This window comes from Protopterus annectens, chromosome 11.part0, assembly GCF_019279795.1.
Source record: "Protopterus annectens isolate FY-2018-M chromosome 11.part0, PAN1.0, whole genome shotgun sequence".
Lineage (NCBI taxonomy): Eukaryota > Metazoa > Chordata > Ceratodontiformes > Protopteridae > Protopterus > Protopterus annectens.
Genome location: NC_056745.1, coordinates 494,726,152 through 494,750,476, shown reverse-complemented (window position 1 = coordinate 494,750,476; position 24,325 = coordinate 494,726,152). Strand labels below are relative to the sequence as shown.

Sequence of the window (24,325 nt, the reverse complement as noted above, 5' to 3'; positions counted from 1 at the left end):
ATTCACATCCTTCAGCACCCAAAAAAAAAGATTTTATAAGGTGCATGCAGACTGCAAGTTTTTATTCAAAGCACCCTCTGCTGACCCATTGGTCATCACTGTGGCTTCAGACAAGCAATCCAGGTTTCATCCTTCAATCTCCTTGCTTCATTCTGACAAGGACAGCAGACATATGGAGAGTCTGGGGGAAAATTGTATACATCTGCCATCCTTGAATTAGGGCAGTCAAGTACCAAATCAACATGACAAAATACTCTTTAGAGCTCTTGTCCCAGTTATCTAAAATTATTGCAGATTTGCCTCATTCTGAGAATAAATCTCTGGGTACATCCTTTGTGGGTGCAACCTCTCAGGTGACCTGCCACTCAACAAAATGTAGCAGTGATGCAGCAGAGGCTTTTACTATGGCTGCTGTCATTGGAAGATTTGCATGGTTAAGACTCCAACCCTTACCAGAGGATATCAAATCCAAATTGATGGATGCCCCTCTGGACAATTCAACCTTGTCTGTCCCTGCAGCTGCTGACCTATTTAAAGCTTTGCTGGAGAAGGGTAAGGAGATGCAGGATTTAAAACAACTCCTGGTATCCCCTATCCCAAAATTCCAGAGGAACTACCCTTCTTAAGCCTGTCTTTGTTGGAAGACAATCCAGGCCACCTCGAACTAAGAAGAGAAATTCTGGAAAGAGAGACTAATCATTTAGGGCCACTCAACAAGTCCCACTTCAGAAACTACCCTTTCCAGACAGGCCAGGGTCTGTTTGACTATTTGGACCCCAAATCTCCCCTGCTAGTGTCCCTTTGCCTCTCTCTCTCAAGTCTAGCTTGGGAAAACATTACTCAGAAAACCTAGGTGCTTTCCTTCATAAAAAAATGAATAATTCATGGTCTGGAAGTCTCTTCCTCCTTTCATGGGCATTCCCCAACTACCCAAAGAGCAACTTCCACTGTTTCCACAGATGTTTCAAGACCTGTTGGATCAAGGCACCATTCAACATGTCTCATTTCATCAAAGGGGCAAAGGGTTTTATTCCAGGATGTTTATAGTTCCAAGGAAAGAAGGCCCCTGGAGACCCATCTTAGACCTTTCCTTCCTCAATACCTACCTGAAAGTACCCACCTTCAGGATGCTCACTTTACAAACTCTGTTTCCTCTGATCTTATCTTAAGCCTTTATGGCCTCAATAGACATAAAGGATGCCTACCTTCACATTTCAGTTCATCCAGTTTCAGGAAATATTTAAGGTTCTCTGTAGCCTCTGGACACTTTCAGTTTTCACCTTTGCCCTTTGGTCTTTATGCTGGCCCAAGGGTATTCAAAAAATGCCTAGCACCAGTTGTTGCATTCTGCATGAATGCAGCTGGCAACAAGTTTTCCCATACCTAGACTACCTTCTTTTCCAAGCAGTCAGTCCAGAGGCACTAGAGCAAAATCTCAGCCACACAATTTCCATACTTTCCTAGGATTCACTATAAATTACCAAAAATCTGTTCTCTCCCCATCACAGGACCATATTTTCTTGGGGTACAGGATCCAAACAGACATCATGAAGGTCCCCTTCCCAATCAGAAGGCCAAGTTGCTCAGTGCTGTATTTCAACGTCTCCTTCCTGTGTCTTACATTTCAGCCAGAACGTTTCTCAGAAACCTGGGGTTCATTTCATCCACGATGCCTATGTTCCCTCTGGCAAAAATGCACATGAGGAAATTGCAGTGATTCCTCAAATCGGTGTGGACACAACATGCACACCCAGTGGAGCTCCAAATTCTCCTTCTTCCATGCCTGAAGAGGTAAATAACCTGGATTCAACAATTCTCTGCCAACCCAGGCCTCCCACATCATCCTGTTTCACTAGTACAAGATGTGTACACAGATGCCTCAGACACAGGCTGGGGAGCAACTTTTAGATCCATGAAAGCACAAGGCACCTGGTCACCGTCTCAGAGAAAGGATCACATCAACGTAAAAGAAATGAGAACACTGCTGCTGGCACTCCAGGCCTTTCACCCCCTCATCATTCCAGGGCCCTTAAAAATTTTGACAGACAACATGACAGTTCACTGGTATATGAACAAATGGGGGGGGGGGGTGCCAGGTCTTACCTCCTGTGCAGACTAGCCGTACAAGTGTGGGAGTTGGCAGTCAAATTGCAGACACCCCTTCAGGCAGTATACATTCCCTCAAGCCTGAATGTATTGGTAGACACACTGAGCAGGTCCAAAACACAACCCCATGAATGGATGCTTTATAGGGATGTGTTTTTGGACACTGCCCACCGATAGGGTACCCCACAAGTAGATCTCTTAGTCTCCCCCATGAACAAACAACATCCTCAGATGTTCTTCGTGTTTCACTGTTGCAGTTATTACATTTGGGTAATCCTGCTGGCAGGTTGCCCTCAGCCAGCCTGAATTCCAAAGTCTTGGGTCCTGCATCGGCTGCTGTCGCCCCTTCCCTGACATCAGGTCGTCAGGGGTATAAAAGATGCGGCCGATGCCATTTTCTTTAGCCTTTCTTGCTGCGCAGTGCCCGAAGCAGGAGCAGTTCGCAAGTGCTGGTTGGCAGACTCCTGAGATTTTCATGTTCGAGTTTCAGATCCAAAGTCTTCAGTAAAGCTAAGTACCCCATTGGGGAAACTTTTTTCTTGCTCCCGACCGATGTCAGAAAAAGTTAATAAGTGTATTTCTTGTGGGAAGCAAGTACCTCATAAGGATTTTCATTCTTACTGTATTGCTAGCCTAGGCCCTGATCGCAACGTTTCTGGTTGTCAGTTTTGTGCTAGATTTAACCAACGCACTATTAAGCATTGGTATGATTTTGCTTTAAACTATTTTGGACGCCAGCTTAATTATCCAGAAATGTTGTCGGATAGCCGTCCGACTACCAGAGTTCACAAGAAACGCAAAGAAAAGGAAAGAGACAGCCGAGGCCTAAAACCGATGACGACGCTTCTCCTAAGCCAGTCGCCGGTTCTCAGTGAGGTGCTTTCGCAGCCCCTGACGCCTGCTACTTTATAGTCGGAGGCTACTACCGACTCCCACGTGGAGTCGGCCATGCCGCTGGAAACTCAAGGTATTGGAGCCTCAGATATTATCCCTTCAGATGGGTCCAGAGCCGCTGAGCAGGCACCGGCTTCTGAGGGTGTATTCAGACCTAAACATTTTTACATCAAACTGACTTCAGCTTCTTAGGCAAAGACTAAAGCACCTTCCAAAGCAAAGAAACTCAAGAGCCATGTGGTCAGGCCTCTATGCCCAAAAAACAGATGCTCAAAATGGCCGAAGACTTGAGTACCTTGATCAGGGGTTCCCATCCCCCTCCTGATAAGAGGCCTAGGCAAGAGACTGACTACGAATCTTCAGATCAGGTTTCCATTTCTTCTGATTCCTCTTCTGATCAGGAATATTCTCTTCCCCTATGAGGATTCTGATGCTGAAGAATCTATACCTTCAGCTTCTCCTCCTGAGGACTATTCTTTTGGGGAAACCTTACATACCACGAGGGAGCATTTCCACTGGGAGAGCCAAGATTTTTCAGAATCTAAAAAGAGGCTCAGGGATTTCCTTTTACTACCTCAACACAAGCCACTAGCCATCCCACCTGTGTTAGACATTGTAGATGATGTGTTTTCGGAGTCTAGCCTTACCCCTGACTCCTTACCTCCAGCTCCTGTTAAGCCTGACAGATATTACAGGGTTCCTGACTCTCATAAATTCCTTTTTAAAAACCCTGCTGCAGACCCATAAACTATTTCTCAGCGTCCCAAAGGAGTTCAGGCTTCCGCTGCAAAAAACCCTTCCCCCTCTGACAGAGATTCTAGGGCACTGGATGGATGGAGAAAAAAGGTTTACACATCTGCTACATTGGCTATAAGGGCCTTAAACTGTCATTTCATATGCTCAAATATCAGCAACATGTCATGGCATTGCTTAAACAGAAAATGTTGTTAAAACTCTGAATGTGCAGAAAACGAGGAAATGCAGGATTTACTGCATGCAGCTGAACAAGTTTGAAAGCATACTTTGCAATGTGGATTTGATTCTTTAGAGGCCTCCTGCAGGGCCGCAGTTACAGGTTCTGTAATTAGGAGGCATGCTTGGTTAAAGGAACAAAATCTGCCTGATCACGTTAAAGTCAAATTGTTGAATGCACCTTTACAGCATGATACCTTGGTGTTAAGGCAGAAGAGGTGTTAAAGAAAATGGAGGACAAAGCTAAATCTATGCAAACGGTCAAAGATTTTTTTACAAGTACAGCCACCTAGGTTTAGTAGACACTGGCCAACAAAGAATTGGTCCTTTCCTGTGTCAGACAGACCTCAAAGGGGCAGATCCAGACTCCCTAGAGGCAGATCCCAGGCGCAAGGTTCATACCGCTCAAAGCAATGGGGGGCTTCTACCTCCAAAGTTGGAGAAGACAAATCTCAACCATACAGGAAACAGCCCCAATGACTTCCCCCTGCCTGCACCAAGCACTTATCTCCTGCAGCACCCTTAGGGGGAAAATTAGCACTTTTTTCACAAAATTGGCACATTATAACCCAGGACAAATGGGTCCTAAATATCGTGTCACAAGGCTACAAGTTCCATTTCCATACCCTGCCAAAGGCAAACGACTGGCCAGATCTGCCAAAAAAATCAATGGCAGAGGCACAAAAACAAGTCTCATCCCTCATGGACATGGGGGCCATTCAACAAGTACCAGAGCAAGAGCAGGGACAAGGATTTTACTCAAGACTGTTCTTAGTGCCCAGAAAGGACAAGGCCTGGAGGCCAATACTGGACCTATCTATTTTAAACACATTCCTGGATATACCAAAATTCAAGATGTTGACTTTGCAGCAGCTCCTGCCCATGCTGGGCAAGGATGCTTGGCTTGTGATTTTAGACCTAAAAAAGGCATACCTACATGTCCCAATCAGACAAATATGCAGTAGATACCTCAGATTCAAGGCTGACTCGATGCATTACCAATTCTCTGCACTGCCTTTTGGCTTATCTACTGTGCCCAGGGTCTTTACAAAGTGCCTGGCACCAGTAATTGCATTCTGCAGACAAAGAGGAATACAAATGTATCCTTACTTGGACGTCTGTGTAATTCAAGCAGAGAACAAGGACATTCTTCTACAGCATCTGGCGTTTGTGAAAAGACTTCTAACATGCCTAGGGTACACAGTCAATGAAAATAAATCAAAATTAGTCCCCTCTCAAGAGATAATATTCCTGGGTGCAAGCTTAAATACAACTGCCCAGATGGGTTATCTCATGCCAGACAAAGGCAACTGACTACCTATTTCAAAATGTTGGCAACAAAGGCCTAGTTATCTGCAAGAAAAATTCTGCAGGCTTTGGGCTTCATGGCATCCTGCATCCTACTAATTCCATATGCAAGACTGCATATGAGGAAACTTCAATGGTACCTAAAAAGTGTTTGGACTCAACATTGCCACAGCCTGGAAACTATGATTACTCTCATTCCCTGCCTGCAACAGGAGTTTCGATGGTGGGCAAAGGCTTGTCACCAAAACAAGGGACAGCCATTCACATTACCCTCAGCCATGCGGACACTAACAACAGATGCATCAAATTATGCCTGGGGGGCCCACATGGCAGGAAGATGCATTCAGGACACATGGACCTCAAACCAAATGCATCTACATATCAATCAAAAAGAAATGCTAGCAGTTCAAAATGCCCTGACAGCCTTCAAGGACCTACTAAGATAGACAACTCCACGGTCATGTGGTATATAAACAAGCAAGTGGGCACACATTCTTACCCCCTTTGAAGACTAGCCATGACTTTGTGGGACACAGCATTGACTTACCAAGTACATCTGCAAGCACAATTTCTGCCAGGAAGGAAAAATACTGTGGCAGACGAACTAAGCAGAAACCTCATGGATCCTCATGAGTGGCACCTGGACCCACAAGTCTTCAGCATGATGACAAGAAAATGGGGATGCCCGGACATAGATCTATTTGCCTCCCCTCACAACCACCAACTAAAAAGATTCTGCACAAGGATTTATCACAGACAAGCATGAAAAGTGGACGCCCTATCTTTCAGCTGGAATAACCTATCAGTATATGCATTTCCCAATCTGCCTCTCCTCCCCAAGGTACTCGTAAAGGTCATACAGGAGAAGCCAAGGATGATACTGATTGCCCCAGACTGGCCCCACCAGCACTGGTATCCAATACTAAGGAGCTTGTCTCAATGCCCAGCTTGGACCTTACCTCAAATACCTCAGCTGCTGTCCCAGCAAAGCAGTCAGATCCTACACAGCCAACTCAGAACTTTAAACCTGACAGCATGGCTAATAATGTAGTCATACAAAACACACCTCTCAGTAAAGCTGTGATGGATGCCATTTTGAAAGCCAGAAGGCCTAGTACTAGAAAATCTTATGCTGGAAAATGGAAGAGATTCTGTGCTTGGAACCAGGCACAAGGAAGTGATACAGCTGTGCCAAATATTCCTCAGATTTTGCAATACTTAACCGAGATGCTGGACAAAGGCCTATCTTTTTTATCTATTAAAATTCATGCCTCTGCCATTTCGGCTCATTACAATGTAGAGCCACCAATCTTTTCTCATCCCTTATTAAAGCAGTACCTCAGAGGAGCAAAAAATTTAAGACCTCCAAGGAGATCACCAATGCCTGCATGGGACCTCAACTATGTCTTGGAAAAACTCACCCTGCCTCCTTTTGAGCCAGCGGCTACTGCTGATATAAAGTTTTTATCTTGGAAAACAGCTCTGCTCCTAGCAGTAACTTCTGCAAGGTGAGTTTCAGAGCTACAGGCACTCATGGCTGTGGAACCTTTTATCTTTTTTTATTCAGACAGGGTCTCTCTGAGGACAAACCCAACATTTATGCCTAAGGTGGTGTCCAGTGTGGCCCTCAACCAAACTATTCACCTGCCAACAGTTTACCCAAATCCACAGAACAAGTGGGAGAGAATTCTGCATTCTTTAGACGTACACAGACAGCTTAGATTCTACTTGGACAGAAACAAAGTTTTCAGAAAGACAGAGCATTTACTAGTGGCATATGCTGCAGCATCTCAAGGAAAGGCTATCTCAAAGCAGACTGTTTCAAAGTGGATAGGCCACTGCATTCATTTCTGCTATGTACACCATGGCAAGCCAGTACCTAAGGGCATTAGGCCACACTCAACCAGAGCTGCAGCCACTTCAGCAGCCTTTCTCAGGGGAGTACCCACCAAGGACATTTTAGAGGCTGCTACTTGGAGTTCAGTGCACATCTTTACAAAGCGCTATCATCTGCCATTCTACTCTAAATCCAGGGCAGGCTTTGCCACTGCAGTTCTGTAGGGCCTCTTAGCCGCTCCTAATGCTGTTTAGCTCCAGCCTCCCAACGTTTGCTGTGGGACTCTACCCAAATGTAATGACTGCAACAGTGAAACACAAAGAACATAGTACAGTTGTGTACACTTACCATAAATGTAAATGTTCGAGTGTATTCACTGTTGCAGTCCAGGTTACCCACCCGCCATCCCCCTTTCTTCTGTTGGAACCTATCTTTCCTTCTCTGATTTATACAACCTATGTGGTGTATTTGCTTGTAGATGAAGGTATAGTTTATATTGGTGCATGTATTTATATATATATATATATATATATATATATATATATATATATATATATATATAAATTTTGGATACCCTTTTAGGGGGCACCTGACATCTGGGGCAAGAAAAACTAAAGAAAATGGGGTCGGCCACATCTTTTATACCCCTGACGATCTGACGTCAGGGAAGGGGCGACAGCAGCCGATGCAGGACCCAAAACTTTGGAATTCAGGCCGGCTGAGGGCAACCTGCCAGCAGGATTACCCAAATGTAATGACTGCAACAGTGAATACACTCGAACATCTACATTTATGGTAAGTGTACACAACTGTACTTTTTGTGCCAGAGACCTATACCCTCTGGTCAAAGAAAGTGGGCGCACTCAGCTTTTCATGGAGAGGGAAGTTTCTAAATGCAAAAAACCACTGTGCCAAAGGAAAAGTATCCACAAACGATCTCCACTCAGTAGTACTGTAATGCTTCTTTAATAAAGTTCCACCTCAAACCGATAAAAAACAACAATAAGAACACAGTAGAGTTGATAAGAACACAATAGAGTTAAGCGCTTTCACCCAGTCCAAATACCAGGCATCTACAGAACTCTAAAAAAAATGTAATTAATCACCTTAAATAGCTAAAATTACATCATATGACAACCCTTCCCCACCCAGCAGATTTTTTTAAAAACATATACGACCCTGTTTTTACAGGTAAGACCTGGTCCACCAAATTAAAAACATTAAAAATCCATCAATGAAGACATCAATATTGACAGTGTTTTAAAACTAAGAGCTGCCAGATTCTGATTTGTAAAGTGAATTGTAATTATTATGATTGTCGATTATTTTCTGTTACAGAAACTATACATTTATTTATTTATTTATGCATATGCATTTATTTGTATTTTGTGGCTGTCAAGGCATTATTCATGGATTTTTAACATTTTTAATTTGGTGGACCAGGTCTTACCTGTAAAAACAGGGTCGTATATGTTTTTAAAAAATCTGCTGGGTGGGGAAGGGTTGTCATATGATGTAATTGTAGCTATTTAAGGTGATTAATTACATTGTTTTAGAGTTCTGAGGAAGCCTGGTATTTGGACTAGGTGAAAGCGCTTAACTCTATTGTGTTCTTATCAACTCTACTGTGTTCTTATTGTTGTTTTTTTATCGGTTTGAGGTGGAACTTTATTAAAGAAGCATTACAGTACTACTGAGTGGAGATCGCTTGTGGATCCTTTTCCTTTGGCACAGTGTTTTTTTGGCTTGTCGTTTCTTTTAGCTTGATATTTAAATTTCTAAATGCATTAATTCCCCTCATTCTAAAAGTCCTTCTAAAGATACAGCAGGACAGACCAAAAATATTGATGATGAACCCCTTTTGGCCAAGACAGCATTGGTTTCCCTTACTCCTGCATTTAGCCAAGGGCAATCACCACAAGTTACCTCACAGAGTGAATCTACTCACACAACACATGAGAACCCTCATCCACACCTGTCAACCCTGCAGGATGACATTGTGGGTGATAGGGTCTTGATTCCTTTCAGTCAACTTTTTTCAGAGGACGTGCTTACGGTACTGCCAGAGGTCAGGAAACCCAATACTAGAAAATCTTGTTTATCCAAATGGAAAAGATTTTCATTTTGGTGTTTTTCACATAACCTGTACCCACTAACAGTGGAAGGGCCCAATGGTTCCTTCATACCTTTGTGAGTTGCAGGATGCTGGTTTAACTTGTTCTTCAGTGAAAGTACACGTCCGCTTTCTCTGCCTTTCTGCCTCTCTCACCCCCATTGGCTTCCAGATTTGAGGCCAAACAGTTCCTGAAAGGTGTCCTTCACATGAGACCTCCCAGGAAACCAGCTCTACTCCCCTGAGATTTTAAATTTGTCATGAAAAAACTGACATTAGCTCCATTTGAACCAGCAGTTTTTGCCTCTCTAAAATAGTGCTCCTGGAAAACAATTGTGCTGCTGGCAATCACTTCTGCCAGAAGGGTTTCTGAACTCCAGGCCCTTTTGGCCTCCTCAGCTTTCTTGGTGTTCCACAAGGACAGGATGTCTGTCCGCACCAGTCCCTTATTTATGCCTAAAGTGGTAAATGAATTATCCCTCAACCAAGCTATCCATCTTCCTACCTTTTCCCCTTAACCCCAAAACTCTGCAGCAAGACTTCTGCATACTCTGGACGTGAATAGACAGCTAAGGCTTTACCTAGACAAAGCCAGGAGTATTAGGAAGTCAGACAGTTTTTTTGTTTCCTTTCATCCTAGATCCCAAGGGCTTCCTGTCTGTAAACATACTATTTCCAGCTGGATTTCTAAGGCTATATACTTCTGCTGTGAATACCAAGGAAAGAGCCTCTCTTCTTCTGTGAAGGCACACACTACCAGAGCTATTGCCTCCTTGGGTGCCTTCTTCAAAGGGTTGGATACCAGTTCCATTCTGGAGGCAGCTACTTGGTCATCAGTCCATACCTTCACTAAGCATTACAAACTGGACAGCATATCCAAATCCAGGACATGGTTTGCTAGGGCCATTCTCCATGGCTTCCTGGAAAGCTCCTCTGCTACTATCTTCTCCCTGTCCTTATGAGCTTTGCATGCTCTGTCATGAAAAGAATACTGCAACAGCAGAATAGAAGGACGTAGATTATTTATGTAAAATCTTAACCATAACAATCGATTTGCTTCTGTTCTCTTTTGCAGTATCCTATCCCTCCTCCATCCCCCTGGACTTATTCTTCCTTGAATGTACTTAGCCTGCATACCTGTTTCTCAATTGTTCTCCTTGGGGCACTCAGTTTTGAGGATGGTGCATGTGTACATTGCTTTTGTGGCCTATGTCCGATAGCCTACATGTGACATACCACACACCCAAGGCATTGAATGTCTTTTGTATACTGGCCGTCAGGTCACTTGGCAGGCAATCTTCCCCATTTAAAGAATACTGCAACAGGGAAGAGAAGGACATCTATCATTATGGTAAGAGCTTACACAACTAATCTATGTCGTCCTCTTCAATGTTGCAGTATTTGGTCCCTCCCTCTGTTCTCCCTCTTACCTAGCTGTTGTCCCTATGCTTTTGTTGTCGTCCTAGCTGAGTGGCCATTGCTTCCTCTTTCCTTTAGTCTTTTTTTCCTTCTGGATGTACATGTTCTCTCTTGTCCCAGAGGGTATTCTTTTCTTCCAGGGGCAAATCAGTTCTTAGTGTTTGCGTCTGTGTGTCACCTTTATGCCCTACACCTTACATAGTTTCATAGGTAGATACTAAGCTATTTGCCCTAGGGCCTATATAAGCCTAGCCAAAGGTACCCTGGCTTTCGCCACCCAAGAAAATTATTTTCCTGTGCCACTGTCGAGCAGAGCTACAGAAGTGATCCCCGGGGTGAATTTCCTATCTCCTATCCAATCATCAAGATTTTTCTTGAAGAGCGCTAATGAGGAGCTTTGTTTGATATAGATAGGTAGTTTATTCCAGAGTATGGGAAGTCTCTGGGACAGGAATCTATCCCTCCAGCATGTTCTGTTTGTTGTGGTGACAAGGTTTAGGTCCCTAGACCGTGTAGCTCATAGGGATTGGGATTTCTTTAAGTGGAGCACGTCTAAAAGCTCTGGGTTTGACATAGCTTTGTGTGTTAGGCAGAGATTGCCTCTGAGTAGGCGATATGCAACGGAGTAAAGCTGCAGTTTTTTGAGACGGTCTGCATAGGGCATCTGTTTGAGGCCGTAATCCTCTTTGTGAGGCATTTCTGTGGCCTTTCCAGTTGTTGTAGATGTCTTGTGAGGTACATACCAAAAGGGGCATTGTACTCTATAATGGGTCTAATGAGTGACGAGTAGAGGGGAACAATGACCTCTTTTTTCCTGGATGAGAAACCTTTTGTGATGAGGTGTGCCACGTAGAAAGATTTCCTAACTACTGTGGCGATGTGATTATCAAAGGAAAGACTACTGTCCACCTGTGTCCCGAGGTCTCATCACACTTTCAGTGTTAAGTAGACTACCGCCTATGTGGTAGTTCATGGGTACTGAGTTTTTACCAAAAGGGATGACAATGCACTTTTTGGCATTGAGCTTGAGGCCATGGCTTTAACACCAGGCGTCTGTCTCAGCGAGGCCCTTTTGTAGGATGTCCACATCTTTTGGAGTTTTGATTATGGCTCCTAGTTTGTAGTCATCTGCGAACTTCATTAGCCAAAAACCTTCTGTGTTGGCCTGTACTTCAGAGAAGTAGATACCAAACAGGAGAGGACCCAGGATTGAGCCCTGTGGTACTCCACTTGTCACTGGTCTGAAGTTGGATTTGGAGTCTGCTACTTTCACAGTGTGGGTTCCGTCAGTGAGCCAGTTGGCAACCCATCATGTGACATAGGGAGTTATACCTAGTTTAGTGAGTTTATCTATAATTCCAGAGTGGGGGATGGTGTCGAAAGCCTTGGCGAGATCTAGATAGGCTGTGTGAACCACCTTACCCTCATCTACGGCTTTGGTGACTGCTTCAAAGAAGTCTATCAGGTTTAGGAGACATGATCTGCCTTTTACAAACCCGAACTGGGTGGGGTCCTGAGTTTGGAGATTCCGAATGTCATTGTTTATAAGTTCCATGATGATGCGTTCCATAGTCTTGCAGACCAGGCTCGTTAGGCTAATGGGGCAGTAGTTTCCGGGGTCTGTGGTAGCTCACCCTTTGTGGAGTGGGATAACTGTCGCTGTGTGCTATTCAGTGGGCACATAGTCAGAGGTGAGGCTATGAGTGAACATGGTACTTAGGTGGGGTGCCATTCTGTAGTTCATGTAGAACGTAGCCTGGGATGTCGTCAGGTCCCATGGATGCTGTGTTCTTGGCTTTGGGTAGTGTGTTTTTTACCTGTGCAGCCGTGATTACAGGAACTTTGCATTCTTCTGGTATAGAGATGGGCCCTTTAGGGGATGACGGGGGTAAAGTTAGCACTGAACCTATCTGCCAGGATGTTGGCAATATCAGTTGGTTCTGTATATTTAGTGCCATTGTGCTGTAACTCGGGGCAGATCTGAGTGTTGCCATTGAGATTCTTGACATAGCTATAGAATGCTTTGTGGTTGTCTTTAGAGTCAGTGGCAATTTTGTTTTCTTAACTAGCTTTGGAGGCTTTTATGAGGGATCTCAGCTTCTTACTGAGGCTGACCAGGGAGTTTCTCCAATCATGGAATTTTACTCCCTAAACATAAGGGAGCATACCTGTGACACATGGCACCTATAACATCTAAAGGCTTTGGTATACTGGCTGGTGATTGGGCTATACTTGGTAGAAGAACAATGCCACAACTGTGAAGATAAGTGCATCTACTGTTATGGTAAGATTTTACACAACTGTACTTTATCTCCAGGGTAAAATCATCCTTTGAAGGGGATGTGTTGCCGAGCATTCTTTCTTGCAGTCTTTTTGTCTCCATCCATGATAATACATATACAAACTGTGTGTGTGACTCATTGTACCCCTCCCTCTTTGTCCATTCCTTTGTTTTGATCTCTTATTGCTTTGAACTCTGTACCGTTACCTACTGCACAGAAATATTTGGTGCTCACCATGTCAGCAAAAATTAAAATACACTTTACCCTTATTCAACCCTAGGAAAGTTATATCAAGGTGTACTGCTGTCTTAGTTTGTATAATTTTAGGTTTTTCTCCTACCAGTGAGCTGTCCCAAGAAGCTTTGTTTTTTGATTTATACTAATGGCCATTTACATCGTCTTCTGTGGAGTCCCTTACTTAGAATATTTATTTAAACATGACTGCTGTCACCACCATGGGGAGTCCTGTCTGGATATCTGCTTTGTTTATAAATTGTCATGGAACCTGTTGGTGTTCCTTATGATGCCATTTGTTCCTGTTATAAAATACTAATACTGCTGCTGTGGTGATTCCTGTTTTAATTATACTGTCTCATACTGGAAAAAAAACTTGTGTATATCTTTGTAAGAGCATAATGTGTAATCCAAAGGCTATCCAGAGTGCATCATGTTAACTGCTTATTGTTTGGTTACCACATATAGTTCTGTGTATTCAGAAGACATTCTTAGTGAAAACACTGTGATTGTTTTGTGACTTTTTTTCAGGCTGCTTTACCAGGAATTTCAGGAGGGTAACATCCAGCATTTGAAACTGCAAGCCCTGATGTATACCCACAGCCTACCAACTTGTTTGACCATCTGGAAAATGTAAGGCATTTTTTTTTTTGCTTTATTTATAGAATTATTAAACTTGTTTATATCATTTTAGAATGAGGCCTGTAATACGTACAGACATGCAGTGCATTAGATAAATTTTCATATCTAACACAAAAATAATACAAGATGTTCGTTGTGTTTCACTGTTGCAGTCATTACATTTGTGTAATCTGCTTGCAGGTTGCCCTCAGTCGACCTGATTAACAAAGTCTTTTGTCCTGCGTCGGTTGCTGTCCCTTCTTCCATGATGTCAGGTCGTCAGGGGTATAAAGCATGCAGCTGACACCATTACATCAGTCTTTCTTGCCGTGCAGTGCCCGAAGCAGAAACAGTTCGCAAGTGCCGGTCGGCAGACTCCTGAAATTTTCATTTTCGAGTTTTAGAACCAAAGTCTTCAACTAAAGCTAAGTACCCCGTTGGGGAAACTTTTTCTTGCTCCTTTCCGATGTCAGTAAAAGTTAATAGTTGCATTACTTGTGGAAAGCAAATACCTCATAAAGATTTTAATTCGTACTGTATTCCTTGCCTAGGCCCTGACCATGACGTACCTTGCTGTCAGTTTTGTGTTTTATTTAATCAGCGTACTATCCGTCGTCAGTATATTTTTGCCTCTAAATATTTCGGTTCTCAGCTTAATTATCCAGAAATGTCGTCTGTTAGCCATCCGACTACCGGGATTCCGAAGAAAAACGCAAAGATAAAGAGAGAGACAGGCTGCCGAGGTCCAAAACTGCCGACGACCCTTCTCCTAAGCCAGTCACCAGTTCGCCGGTACTCAGTGAGGCACTTTCGCAGCCCCTGATACCTGCTACTTCTGATTCACAGGCCTCTACTGAGACCCATTCGGAGTCCGGTATGCCGCGAGATGCTTCAACTATGGAACCCGCGGATGTCTCTACCTTGGATGGGTCCGGAGCCGCTGTGCAGGCACCAGCTTCTGAGGGTGTATTCAGGCCTACGGATTTGCATATTAAATCGATGCCTCCTTCATTACTTAGGCCTAAATCTCGATCCATGTCTAAAAAACCGACGCCCAGGCCACATGCTCAGGCCTCTATGCCTAAAAAACAAATGATAAGAATGGCTGAAGATCTAATAACTCTAATCAGGTGTAGCCCCCCCCCCCCCTCTAAGAGGCCTAGGACTGAGGTTTATTATGAATCTTCTGATCAGGATTCTGTTTTTCTGACTCTTATGACCTGGATTTGTCCTTACCTACTTATGAGGATTCTGATGCATAGGACTCTATTCCCTCTGCTTCCCCTTCTGAGGATTTTTCTTTTGGGGAAACCTTACATTCTCTAAGGGAGCATTTCCACTGGGAAAGCCAGAATTTTTCTGATTCAAAAAAGAGGCTTAGGGATTTCCTTCTCCTACCTCAGCATAGGCCTTTAGCTATTCCTCCTGTACTAGACATTGTTGATGCTTTCTCGGAATCTAGTTTGGCCAAAGCCTGACAGATACTACAGGGTCCCCGAGTCCCACAAGTTCCTTTTCAAAAATCCTATTGCAGATGCAGATCCAGAGACTATTTCACAGGGGCCCAAGGGCATTAAGGCTTCTACTGCTAAAAATCCTACCCCTTCTGATAGAGACTCCAGGGCGCTGGATAGATGGGGTAAGAAGGTTTACACTCCTGCAGCCTTGGCCATTAGGGCTTTAAACTGCCAGTTTCATATGTTAAAATATCAACGACATGTTATTGGACTGCTTAAACAGAAAATGATGTTGATTCCTGACTGTGTGGAAAATAAAGAATTACAGGATTTAATGCATTCTGCCGAACAAGTTGGAAAACATACTTTGCAATGTGGTTTTGATTCAGTAGAGGCCTCTTGCAGGGCTGCTGTTACTGGGTCTGTGCTCAGAAGACATGCTTGGCTTAAGGAGCAATCTTTGCCTGATCATGTTAAAGCTAAATTGTTGGATGCTTCTCTAAATCAGGACAGCCTGTTTGGCAACAAGGCTGAGGAAGTTCTTAAAAAGATGGAAGATAAAGCTAAATCTATGCAAACTGTTAAAGATTTTTTTTTACAATTTCAGAATCCTAGATTTAGAAGGCACTGGCTCTCTCAGTATTGGTCCTTTCCAGCCCCTTCCAGGTCTTCTCAAGCCAAACCCAGACACAGCAAAAACCCCAGGTTTCAGTCCTAGGGAACTCACAGAACTAAGCAGTGCGGGGCCTCCACTTCCAGGTCTGGGAATAATAAGACTCCCCACTATGGTAAACTGTCTCAATGACTTCCTTTTAAAATTTCCAAGCACTTATCTGACTGCCCCTTTGGGGGGAAAGATTGCTCTTCATGCAAAGAATTGGGAACTCATTACCCAGGACAAATAGGTTTTAAATATAGTGTCCCAGGGATACAGATTTCACTTCCACACGTTGCTAATACCAAGTGGGTGGCCGGACCTACCCCCAAATCAGTAGGCAGAGGCCCAAAAAAAGGACTTTTCCTCTTAAGCATGGGGTATTCAACTGGTACCAGAAGAGGAAAAGGGACAAGGTTTCTACTCTAGACTTTTCCTGGTACCAAGAAAAGACCATTCATGGCGTCCTTTCCTGGACCTGTCTACTCTAAACACCTTTTTGGAGATTCCAAAATTCAAGATGCTGACTCTTCACCAATTACTTCCTATGCTAGGCAAAGATGCCTGGTTGGCAACACTAGATTTAAAAGAAGCATACCTGCACAACCCAATCAGGGAATCTTGCAGAAGATACCTACACTTCAAAGCAGGCTACATGCACTATCAGTTCTCTGCACTGCCCTGGGTATTCACCAAGTGCCTAGCTCCAGGTATTGCATTTTTCAGGCAAAGAAATATTCAAATATACCCATACCTGGACGATTGTCTAATTCAGGCAGAAAGCCAGGACATACTTTTGAATCATCTGGCCTTTGTAAAAAGGGTTCTAACTTGTCAGGGGTACACCATAAACGAAAAGAAGTCACAACTGGTACCCTGTCAACAAATTATATTCCTGGGAGCAAGCTTGAATACAACTTCCCAGATGGCTTACCTCACACCAGAAAAGCAAATTCATTTGACAACTTACTTCAAACAACTGGCCACAAAAACCCTGCTATCTGCAAGACAAATATTGCAAGCCTTGAGATTCATGGCCTCCTGCATTCTTCTAATTCCATATGCAAGACTGCATATGAGGAAACTACAGTGATATCTAAAAAGCCTGTGGTGTCAACATTCCTGTCATACCTTGTCTACGCCTAGAGTTCCTTTGGTGGGCAGAGGCTTGCTACTAAAACAAGGGATTACCTTTCACACCACCCCCTGCCACCCAAACCCTAACAACAGATGCATCAGACTATGCATAGGGGGCTCACCTGGCAGGGAAGTGCATTCAGGGCAAATGGAACCCAAGTCAAATGCACCTGCATATCAATCAGAAAGAAATGTTAGCTGTACAGAATGCTCTGACAGCCTTCAAGGACCACATTCTTCCAGGGCAACTAATGGTAAAGATGGACAAACACCACTGTTATGTGGTACATAAACAATCAGGGTGTACACATTCTTACCCCCTCTGCAGACTAGCCATGGCATTGTGGAACACCACCTTGAGCTACCAAGTGCACCTACAAGCTCAATTCCTGCCAGGAAAATTAAATACACTGGCAGACGGACTAAGCAGAAACCTCATGGACCCACACGAGTGGAAACTGGAACCAATGATTTTCAACATGTTGACAAGTAAATAGGGGAGCCCAGATATAGACCTGTTTGCCTCTCCCCAACACCACCAGTTGGACAAATTTTGCACAAGGACTCCCCGCAAACAAGCCTGGAAAGTGGATGCTCTGTTCTTCAGCTGGAAAAACCTATCAGTCTGTGCCTTCCCCCCTCTGCCTCTGCTCTCCAAAGTACTACTAAAAGTCAAACAGGACAAACCAAGGATGATTTTGATTGCTCCAGACTGGCCGCAGCAACACTGGTACCCCCTCCTGCGCAGTGTGTCACGGTTATCTCCATGGCACCTGCCTCAGACTCCTTCCCTGCTGCCTCAGCAGGAGAACCAGATTCTGCACCCTCAGCTTCCAACACTGAACCCTGCAGCCTGGCTAATTACTTAATCTCTCCTTTACCATCCCTCAGCAGACCTGTGATGGATATCATCTTAGAGGCAAGGAGGCCTAGTACTAGAAAATCTTATGCTGAAAAATGGAAAAGATTCTGTGCATGGAACCAATCTCAAGGGATGAGCACAGCAGTGCCCAACTTACCTCAGATTTTACAATACTTAACTGAGATGCTTCACAAGGGCCTGTCTTTTTCCTCCATTAAAATCCACGCCTCAGCCATTTCAGCTCATTATAACACAGAACCTCCCCTCTTCTCTCATCCACTTCTCAAGCAGTTCCTCAGAGGGGCCAGAAATTTGAGACCACCCAGGAGAGCTCCAACCCCAGCCTGGGACCTTAACTTTGTCTTGGAGAAACTCACTCTACCTCTTTTTGAGCCAGCTGCTACTGCAGACTTAAAATTTCTTTCTTGGAAAACAGCTTTCCTTTTAGCAATCACTTCAGCTGGAAGGGTATATGAATTACAGGCCCTTATGGCAGTGGAGCCTTTCATCATCTTTCATGCGGACAGGTTGTCACTCAGAACCAATCCATCCTTCATGCCCAAGGTGGTATTCAGTGTGGCTCTTAATCAGTCCATTCATTTGTCAACCTTCTTTCCCAATCCACAGAATAAAGGGGAACGGATACTGAATTCCTTAGATGTGCACAGACAACTTAGATTCTACTTGGACAAGACTAAACCTCAAAGGAAATCTGAACAACTGTTGGTAGCATTTGCTGCAGGGGCAGAGGGGATGGCTATTTCAAAGCAAACTATTTCTAAATGGATAAGCCATTGCATACATTTCTGCTATAAGCACCATGGAAAACCTATCCCCCAGGGGATCAGACATCACTCCACCAGGGCTGCATCTACCTCTACATGCTTTCTCAGAGGTTTCCCTACCAGGGACGTCCTAGAAGCTGCTACCTGCAGTTCTGTACATACTTTCACCAAGCGTTATCATTTGCCAATTTTCTCTAAATCCAGAGCTGGCTTTGCCACTGCAGTCTTGCAGGGCCTTATAGCTGGCCCTAATGCTATCTAAACTCCTCCTCCCAACTATAGCTTTGGGAATCTACCCAAATGTAATGACTGCAGCAGTGAAACACGAAGAACATAGTACAGTTGTGTACACTTACCACAAATGTAGATGTTCAAGTGTATTCACTGTTGCAGTCCTGGTTACCCTCCCTCCAGCCCCCTAATTTCTTTTGGCTATACCTCTACTTTCCTTTACTATGCTTAAAAGCCTTTTTGGTTTATTTGCTTTTTTGTTGGAGGTTTATCTTTGTACTTTTGTGTTTAATTGCTTCCTATTAGGGGGGCACCTGACATTTGTGGCAAGAAAAACTGATGTAATGGTGTCGGCTGCATGTTTTGTACCCCTGACAACCTGACGTCATGGAAGAAGGGACAGCAACTGACGCAGGACCCAAGACTTTGTTAATCAGGCCGACTGAGGGCAACCTGCAAGCAAATTACCCAAATGTAATGACTGCAACAGTGAATACACTCAAACATCTACATTTATGGTAAGTGTACACAACTGTACTTTTTCCTTGATGTTTTAAGCTGCAGCTTTGTACTTAATACTGTTTCAGTGGTAGGATCAATCAAAAAAAATAATTTAGAAGTATCTGAAGTGACCTCAACAGTGCCAGTTATTAAATGTGTATAGACTGTCTTGTCATTTATATTCTGACGCTGATGGAGATGTTGGACTGCCATAGAAGTGGTTCATTACTTAACAGGATTATATATACCCACTTGTAAATGTTGGAGGGCCTGGGAATGTTTGAATGGGAGAGGTTGGTACAGACATCCTTCCCTAGCCAGATGACCTTAAATTATTTGCTGGTGTACTAAAACACACTAGCTATTTCTGGTACAGGATGGCAACTGCATTTGGAGTGCATTCAGTCCAGATGTTCACTGGGGGGCTGTGATCAAGTTTACTATGAGTATTTGGAAGCCAGTCACTCAAAAGCAAACTAATTGCATCTTGATTGATAGTGATCTGCTACAGAGTAATTGAACAAATTTAAATATATAATTTGCTTTGCATTATTTTATGGCCATGCATACTGACCATCATGCCTCCCCCTCAGTCAGACATCACTCTGTCAGAGATGGCCGTCATCCAGGCAGTCATGAGGGTGCTTTATGCTCTTGGTGGCATCCCAGCAGTGAAAGCTTTTTTAATTTTTAGAGCCTAATCATACCCCTGGTGGTAACATGAGCACTTGCATCATCATAAGAGTTATTTCCCCCTTGACCACTCAAGCTTGCTTCCCCATGTGCCAAAAGGAGGTACCAGCACTGATTTGCGTGGGCAACCCCATCCTCATCTTACTGGCACTAGCTCCGCCTACAGGCTTCCACAGTTCAGCTGAGGTCTTATCAGAGCAGCAGTGAGAGATGGGTGGGAATCACAGTCAACTCCCCCTACCCAGGATGGGCTCACTATATTCTCCCTACCTGCTCTGTCAGTTGCACAAGTTGCTAGTTGAATTCACTTAGTCTAGGCTGTAGTTTAGGACTTTATCCCTCTAGCCCATAGGAGCAGGATGTAAAATATAGCTTGTTTTTCAGGGGGGCTGGTCCTGTGCTCCAGCATTGTGAGATCTTGTTCTACACCCATTATCTTATATATACAAACTTCATAGTCGTACAGTTTTGGAAAGGGGGAACTGCCCAAAACTGTGCACAGTGGTTTGATGTCAGAAGGTAAATCAAACATTTTTGATTATATACTTAAATCCTAATCAGCTGTCTATCTGAAGGAAATGCAGATCAGCCCCAGTAATATTTGTCCCACCCAGACTCTGGATCTGATACTTAGACTACAGATGGCAAGGCTGAAGGTGATTCACTCCTTGATGAGTATTGAGATAGGTACTTCTTCCCCATCAGGCAGAATTTCACTTTTTTTTCTGTAAAATCTTGCATTTGAGGACATCCCTGCCTCCCATACCAATACATGGCATATGATGTAACACACTAATTCCATCAATGCACTCATCCTCTGGACCTTCCCATTCTTTTTTTTGCCACTTCTACAGATTATATTTCAGTTGTAGCTGTTGTCCGTAAAGTGCTTCTTTTGCAGGACAAAACACCATAATAAACACCCTTATGGTGGTCATATCACTAGCCAAGACTTGCATTAGCATTGCTTGCATCATGTTGGGAAAAGAGAGAGATTATGGCAGTTGCCACAAGTGTCAGAAGTTCAGACTACTCCGCACCAGTGGTAGGAGAGGTTACTAGCTTTCTTCACACAAATGGCAGCAGCTGAAAGTTCTGGAATGATTTTGTTTTCAGTCCTAACTATAAGTTAGAGTGTTACCACAGGAGCAAGTACTCTGAGAAGAGCTTTAGGCCTGAATCTCCTAGAGTTAAGTCTGGTGTCATTCTGACTCTTGGGACCTTTCATATAGTGAGTTTGGCTGTTGAAGGTGGGGGTCTTGAGCCTATGCCAGTCCATACTCTTAATCATGGGTGTTAAAATGCAGGATAGGCATAGTCTCAGCTCCCACCATGGCTAAAGTGCATCCCACGGTTTTTGTACTATCCTAATTCTAGGTAGTCTGCTAGAGTCCAGAGGTCCACACTGATCCTGAAGAGCAGTTACAAATTGGTGTTCCCAGGGCCTGAGACTTTTTGTAGGACTGCTCCAAGACTGCTTGGGCAAGCAAGCCTCAATCATAGAGGATCATCTTGTCACCCCTCACCATGACTTGTTCCGCAGGGTTGAAAGTTATGGCAGATGTTTGTGGGAGCTTACCCTTGGGGAATTCAGTCTAAAGCAATTCAGCAAGCCTACTGCAGGCCTCTGCATTCACCCCAAGCTGTCATTTGCTAGGGTATGATCCAGCACCAGTTCTTGACTTCCCAGCACCTATGTGTCATGTGTTCACCCCTTTGTGAGCATACACCTACAAATGGTAGAAGTCAAGGTGCTGCTTTACTTTTCATGTCCTTATGAGGATTTAGGAGACCACGAATCCCCTGTCTTGGAGACCAACAAGGATACGGAGTCCCCACCCCTTACCCTGAATTAACCCATTCTTGTTTTGAGTTACCTTCAAGAGGTGCAGCTCAGATTGCTCTTAGGCTGTTACTGTTCCCCCCAGAAGTGTCTGGCAGAGTATTTGAAGTTTGCGGAGGCCTTGAGTATTCTTTCATTGGAGCCATTTATTTCAGGTGCCATCAGTGCTCTTCTGTATCACCCCAGCTCTGTTCTTTCAGCATCTAAAAGAATAAAGCCCTTTGCAAGCTTCCAGTTGAGCAGAGAGATCAGTGTACTAAGCATCTTAGTGCTGACTGCTTTATGATCTCTCTGATCCAGCATTCGTTCTTCAAACCCCACTGCATTTTGCCACTTGACCAAGGAGTTATGAGCTCTGTGGCAAGAGAAATGCACTGCTTTGCTGTTGTAGAGGTGTATGGTCCTTAACTATTCATCTCACTCACCCTAGTCCTACCTAGAAAGGAGGGTGCTGTATAAGAAAAAGAACCTGTGACACACTGTATTTTATGCATTAGGATATCAAGTGTTCCATTGTAATTTTCAAAATATTTTAGTATGTTTTATTTTTATTTGGTTCATCTGTAGTTAAAATGCGTGTGTGCAATCCATGTCGTACACCTTAACATGTCTTAACAAATTTATGCTATGCTGACAAATCAACATACATTGCTGACACATCCAGTCCCTTGTCGACCCATCCCAGAGCCTTGTTTCCCACTGTGTACCTTGCTTCGCTGTCCCTTTCCTACTCCCCCTTCTTTTTTCCTCCTCTTATGGTGTGTCCTGGTCTCCTTCTTTTCCCTTTTACTTTCTACGTCAGTTCACAGCAAGGTTTTTCTGTTTCATACATCTCTGATCCACTGATACTCACTTCCAGAGTTCCTTATCTTTTCGCCTTCTTAATTTTCTCTCTCTCATATGATCCTTCTTGGGAGAATGGTACAGCTGGTGCACATGACTGCAATTCTTTTCACCTTATATTTTCCATTTCGAGGCTATGAATGCTTTTACCTCTTCAGTGACTAGCTGTGTGTGCCTCTTAATTGGCCTTTCAGTCATGTTCTATTCTGATACATATCTAGTTCCAACAGACATTACTGCCATCTATTTTTAGATTTGTTCAAATCCTGCCTTCCGACTCGATGTACTGCTGTCTGTGAGGTATTCAGAGCTCCATACTCTGAGTATTCTTGCTTTTTTAAAACTCTCCATATTTCTTTGTACTTGCACTTCCCTTCTACCTGTTGTCCTCCACTCAGCTCTTTTGCTTTCACAACTGTTTTATCATATTTTATGCCTAGGTCTCTGTTGATCATCCCTCCTCTCCATCCTGTTAGTTTTTGCAGCTTTTTCTCCTGTTCTGTTTCTTCTTTCATCCTGATATTCTCCCCAATGTTTGTTAGAATCATTTTCACTTTTCTCCATAATCTACTCCATTCCACTGCCTCCCATGTTACTTTCCAGTCTTGTGCTTCTGTTATATTAATTACACCACCTTGTTGCTCTGGTGAGAATTTGATCAATCCTAATCTATCCATCCTTGTGCATAATTCCATTGTTGTTTGTCTTTTGGCTTTTTCCCAGTAAGGGGTCACCACAGCAGAACTCCAGTCTGCTAATGATTGTCAATAGATTTTTACGAAACTCCGAGGTGCCAGCTCGACGCCCAACCTTCAACGAAGGCACGCCCATTTACGCACGCATGTATTTTGAACACTACCCAACCACGGGGAGGACATGCGGACTCCACACAGAAGGCACTCCCAAGCCACGCCGAGAATCGAATGGGAGAACCTCTTGCTGTGAGGTAACAACGCTACCGCCGTACCACCACGGCAAATGTGCATAATTCCATTGTAAGGTCCATAAAAATCTTTAAACTATTAAGTATTAAGGATATCAATTCCTTTCAACCTACCAATAACCTACAACCAGCCCTTTGCAGTTGCTCCCAACTTGTCATTTACACCCTGCCTAATTGTTCAGCTACAGTTCACTTCACTGAGATTTCACTTGAGGAAATAAACTTCTTAAAAAGAATAAGTGGAACACATCTATGGTAAATATTATCCCTTCTTTTCTTAGAAAAGCAGCTGACAGGCTTGCCAAGCCTCTTGCTAAGTATAAGTTTGTCCCGTATTACAGGAATAATACCCCCAGTCCTAAATCATTCCATCATTATCCCTCTTCCTACAGTAACATCACCTAAAACTTTGCAGATTTATAGACTTGCATCTAATCTGTGCCCATTTGCAAAAGGTTTTGAGAGGATCCTGTACAAGCAACTACAATTGCATTTAAACAGTTATGAACTTCTGTCTATTAAGCTTCAGAAACTTTTAGCAGTTCTGTAATTTTATTGCTTGCAATTGATACCATGTACATGATGCCAG

At 43.6% G+C, this 24,325-nt stretch overlaps 1 protein-coding gene across 1 annotated transcript in view; it reads left to right on the top strand.

Annotated features, from left to right (window-relative positions):
* Nucleotides 1-24,325, top strand: part of ZFC3H1 (zinc finger C3H1-type containing) — a 3,672,721-nt gene that overhangs the window by 3,608,623 nt on the left and 39,773 nt on the right. The window contains exon 32 of the mRNA XM_044087220.1: nucleotides 13,697-13,798. Within this exon, the coding sequence (XP_043943155.1) occupies nucleotides 13,697-13,798 (102 nt within the window). The remainder of the gene's footprint in view (nucleotides 1-13,696; nucleotides 13,799-24,325) is intronic.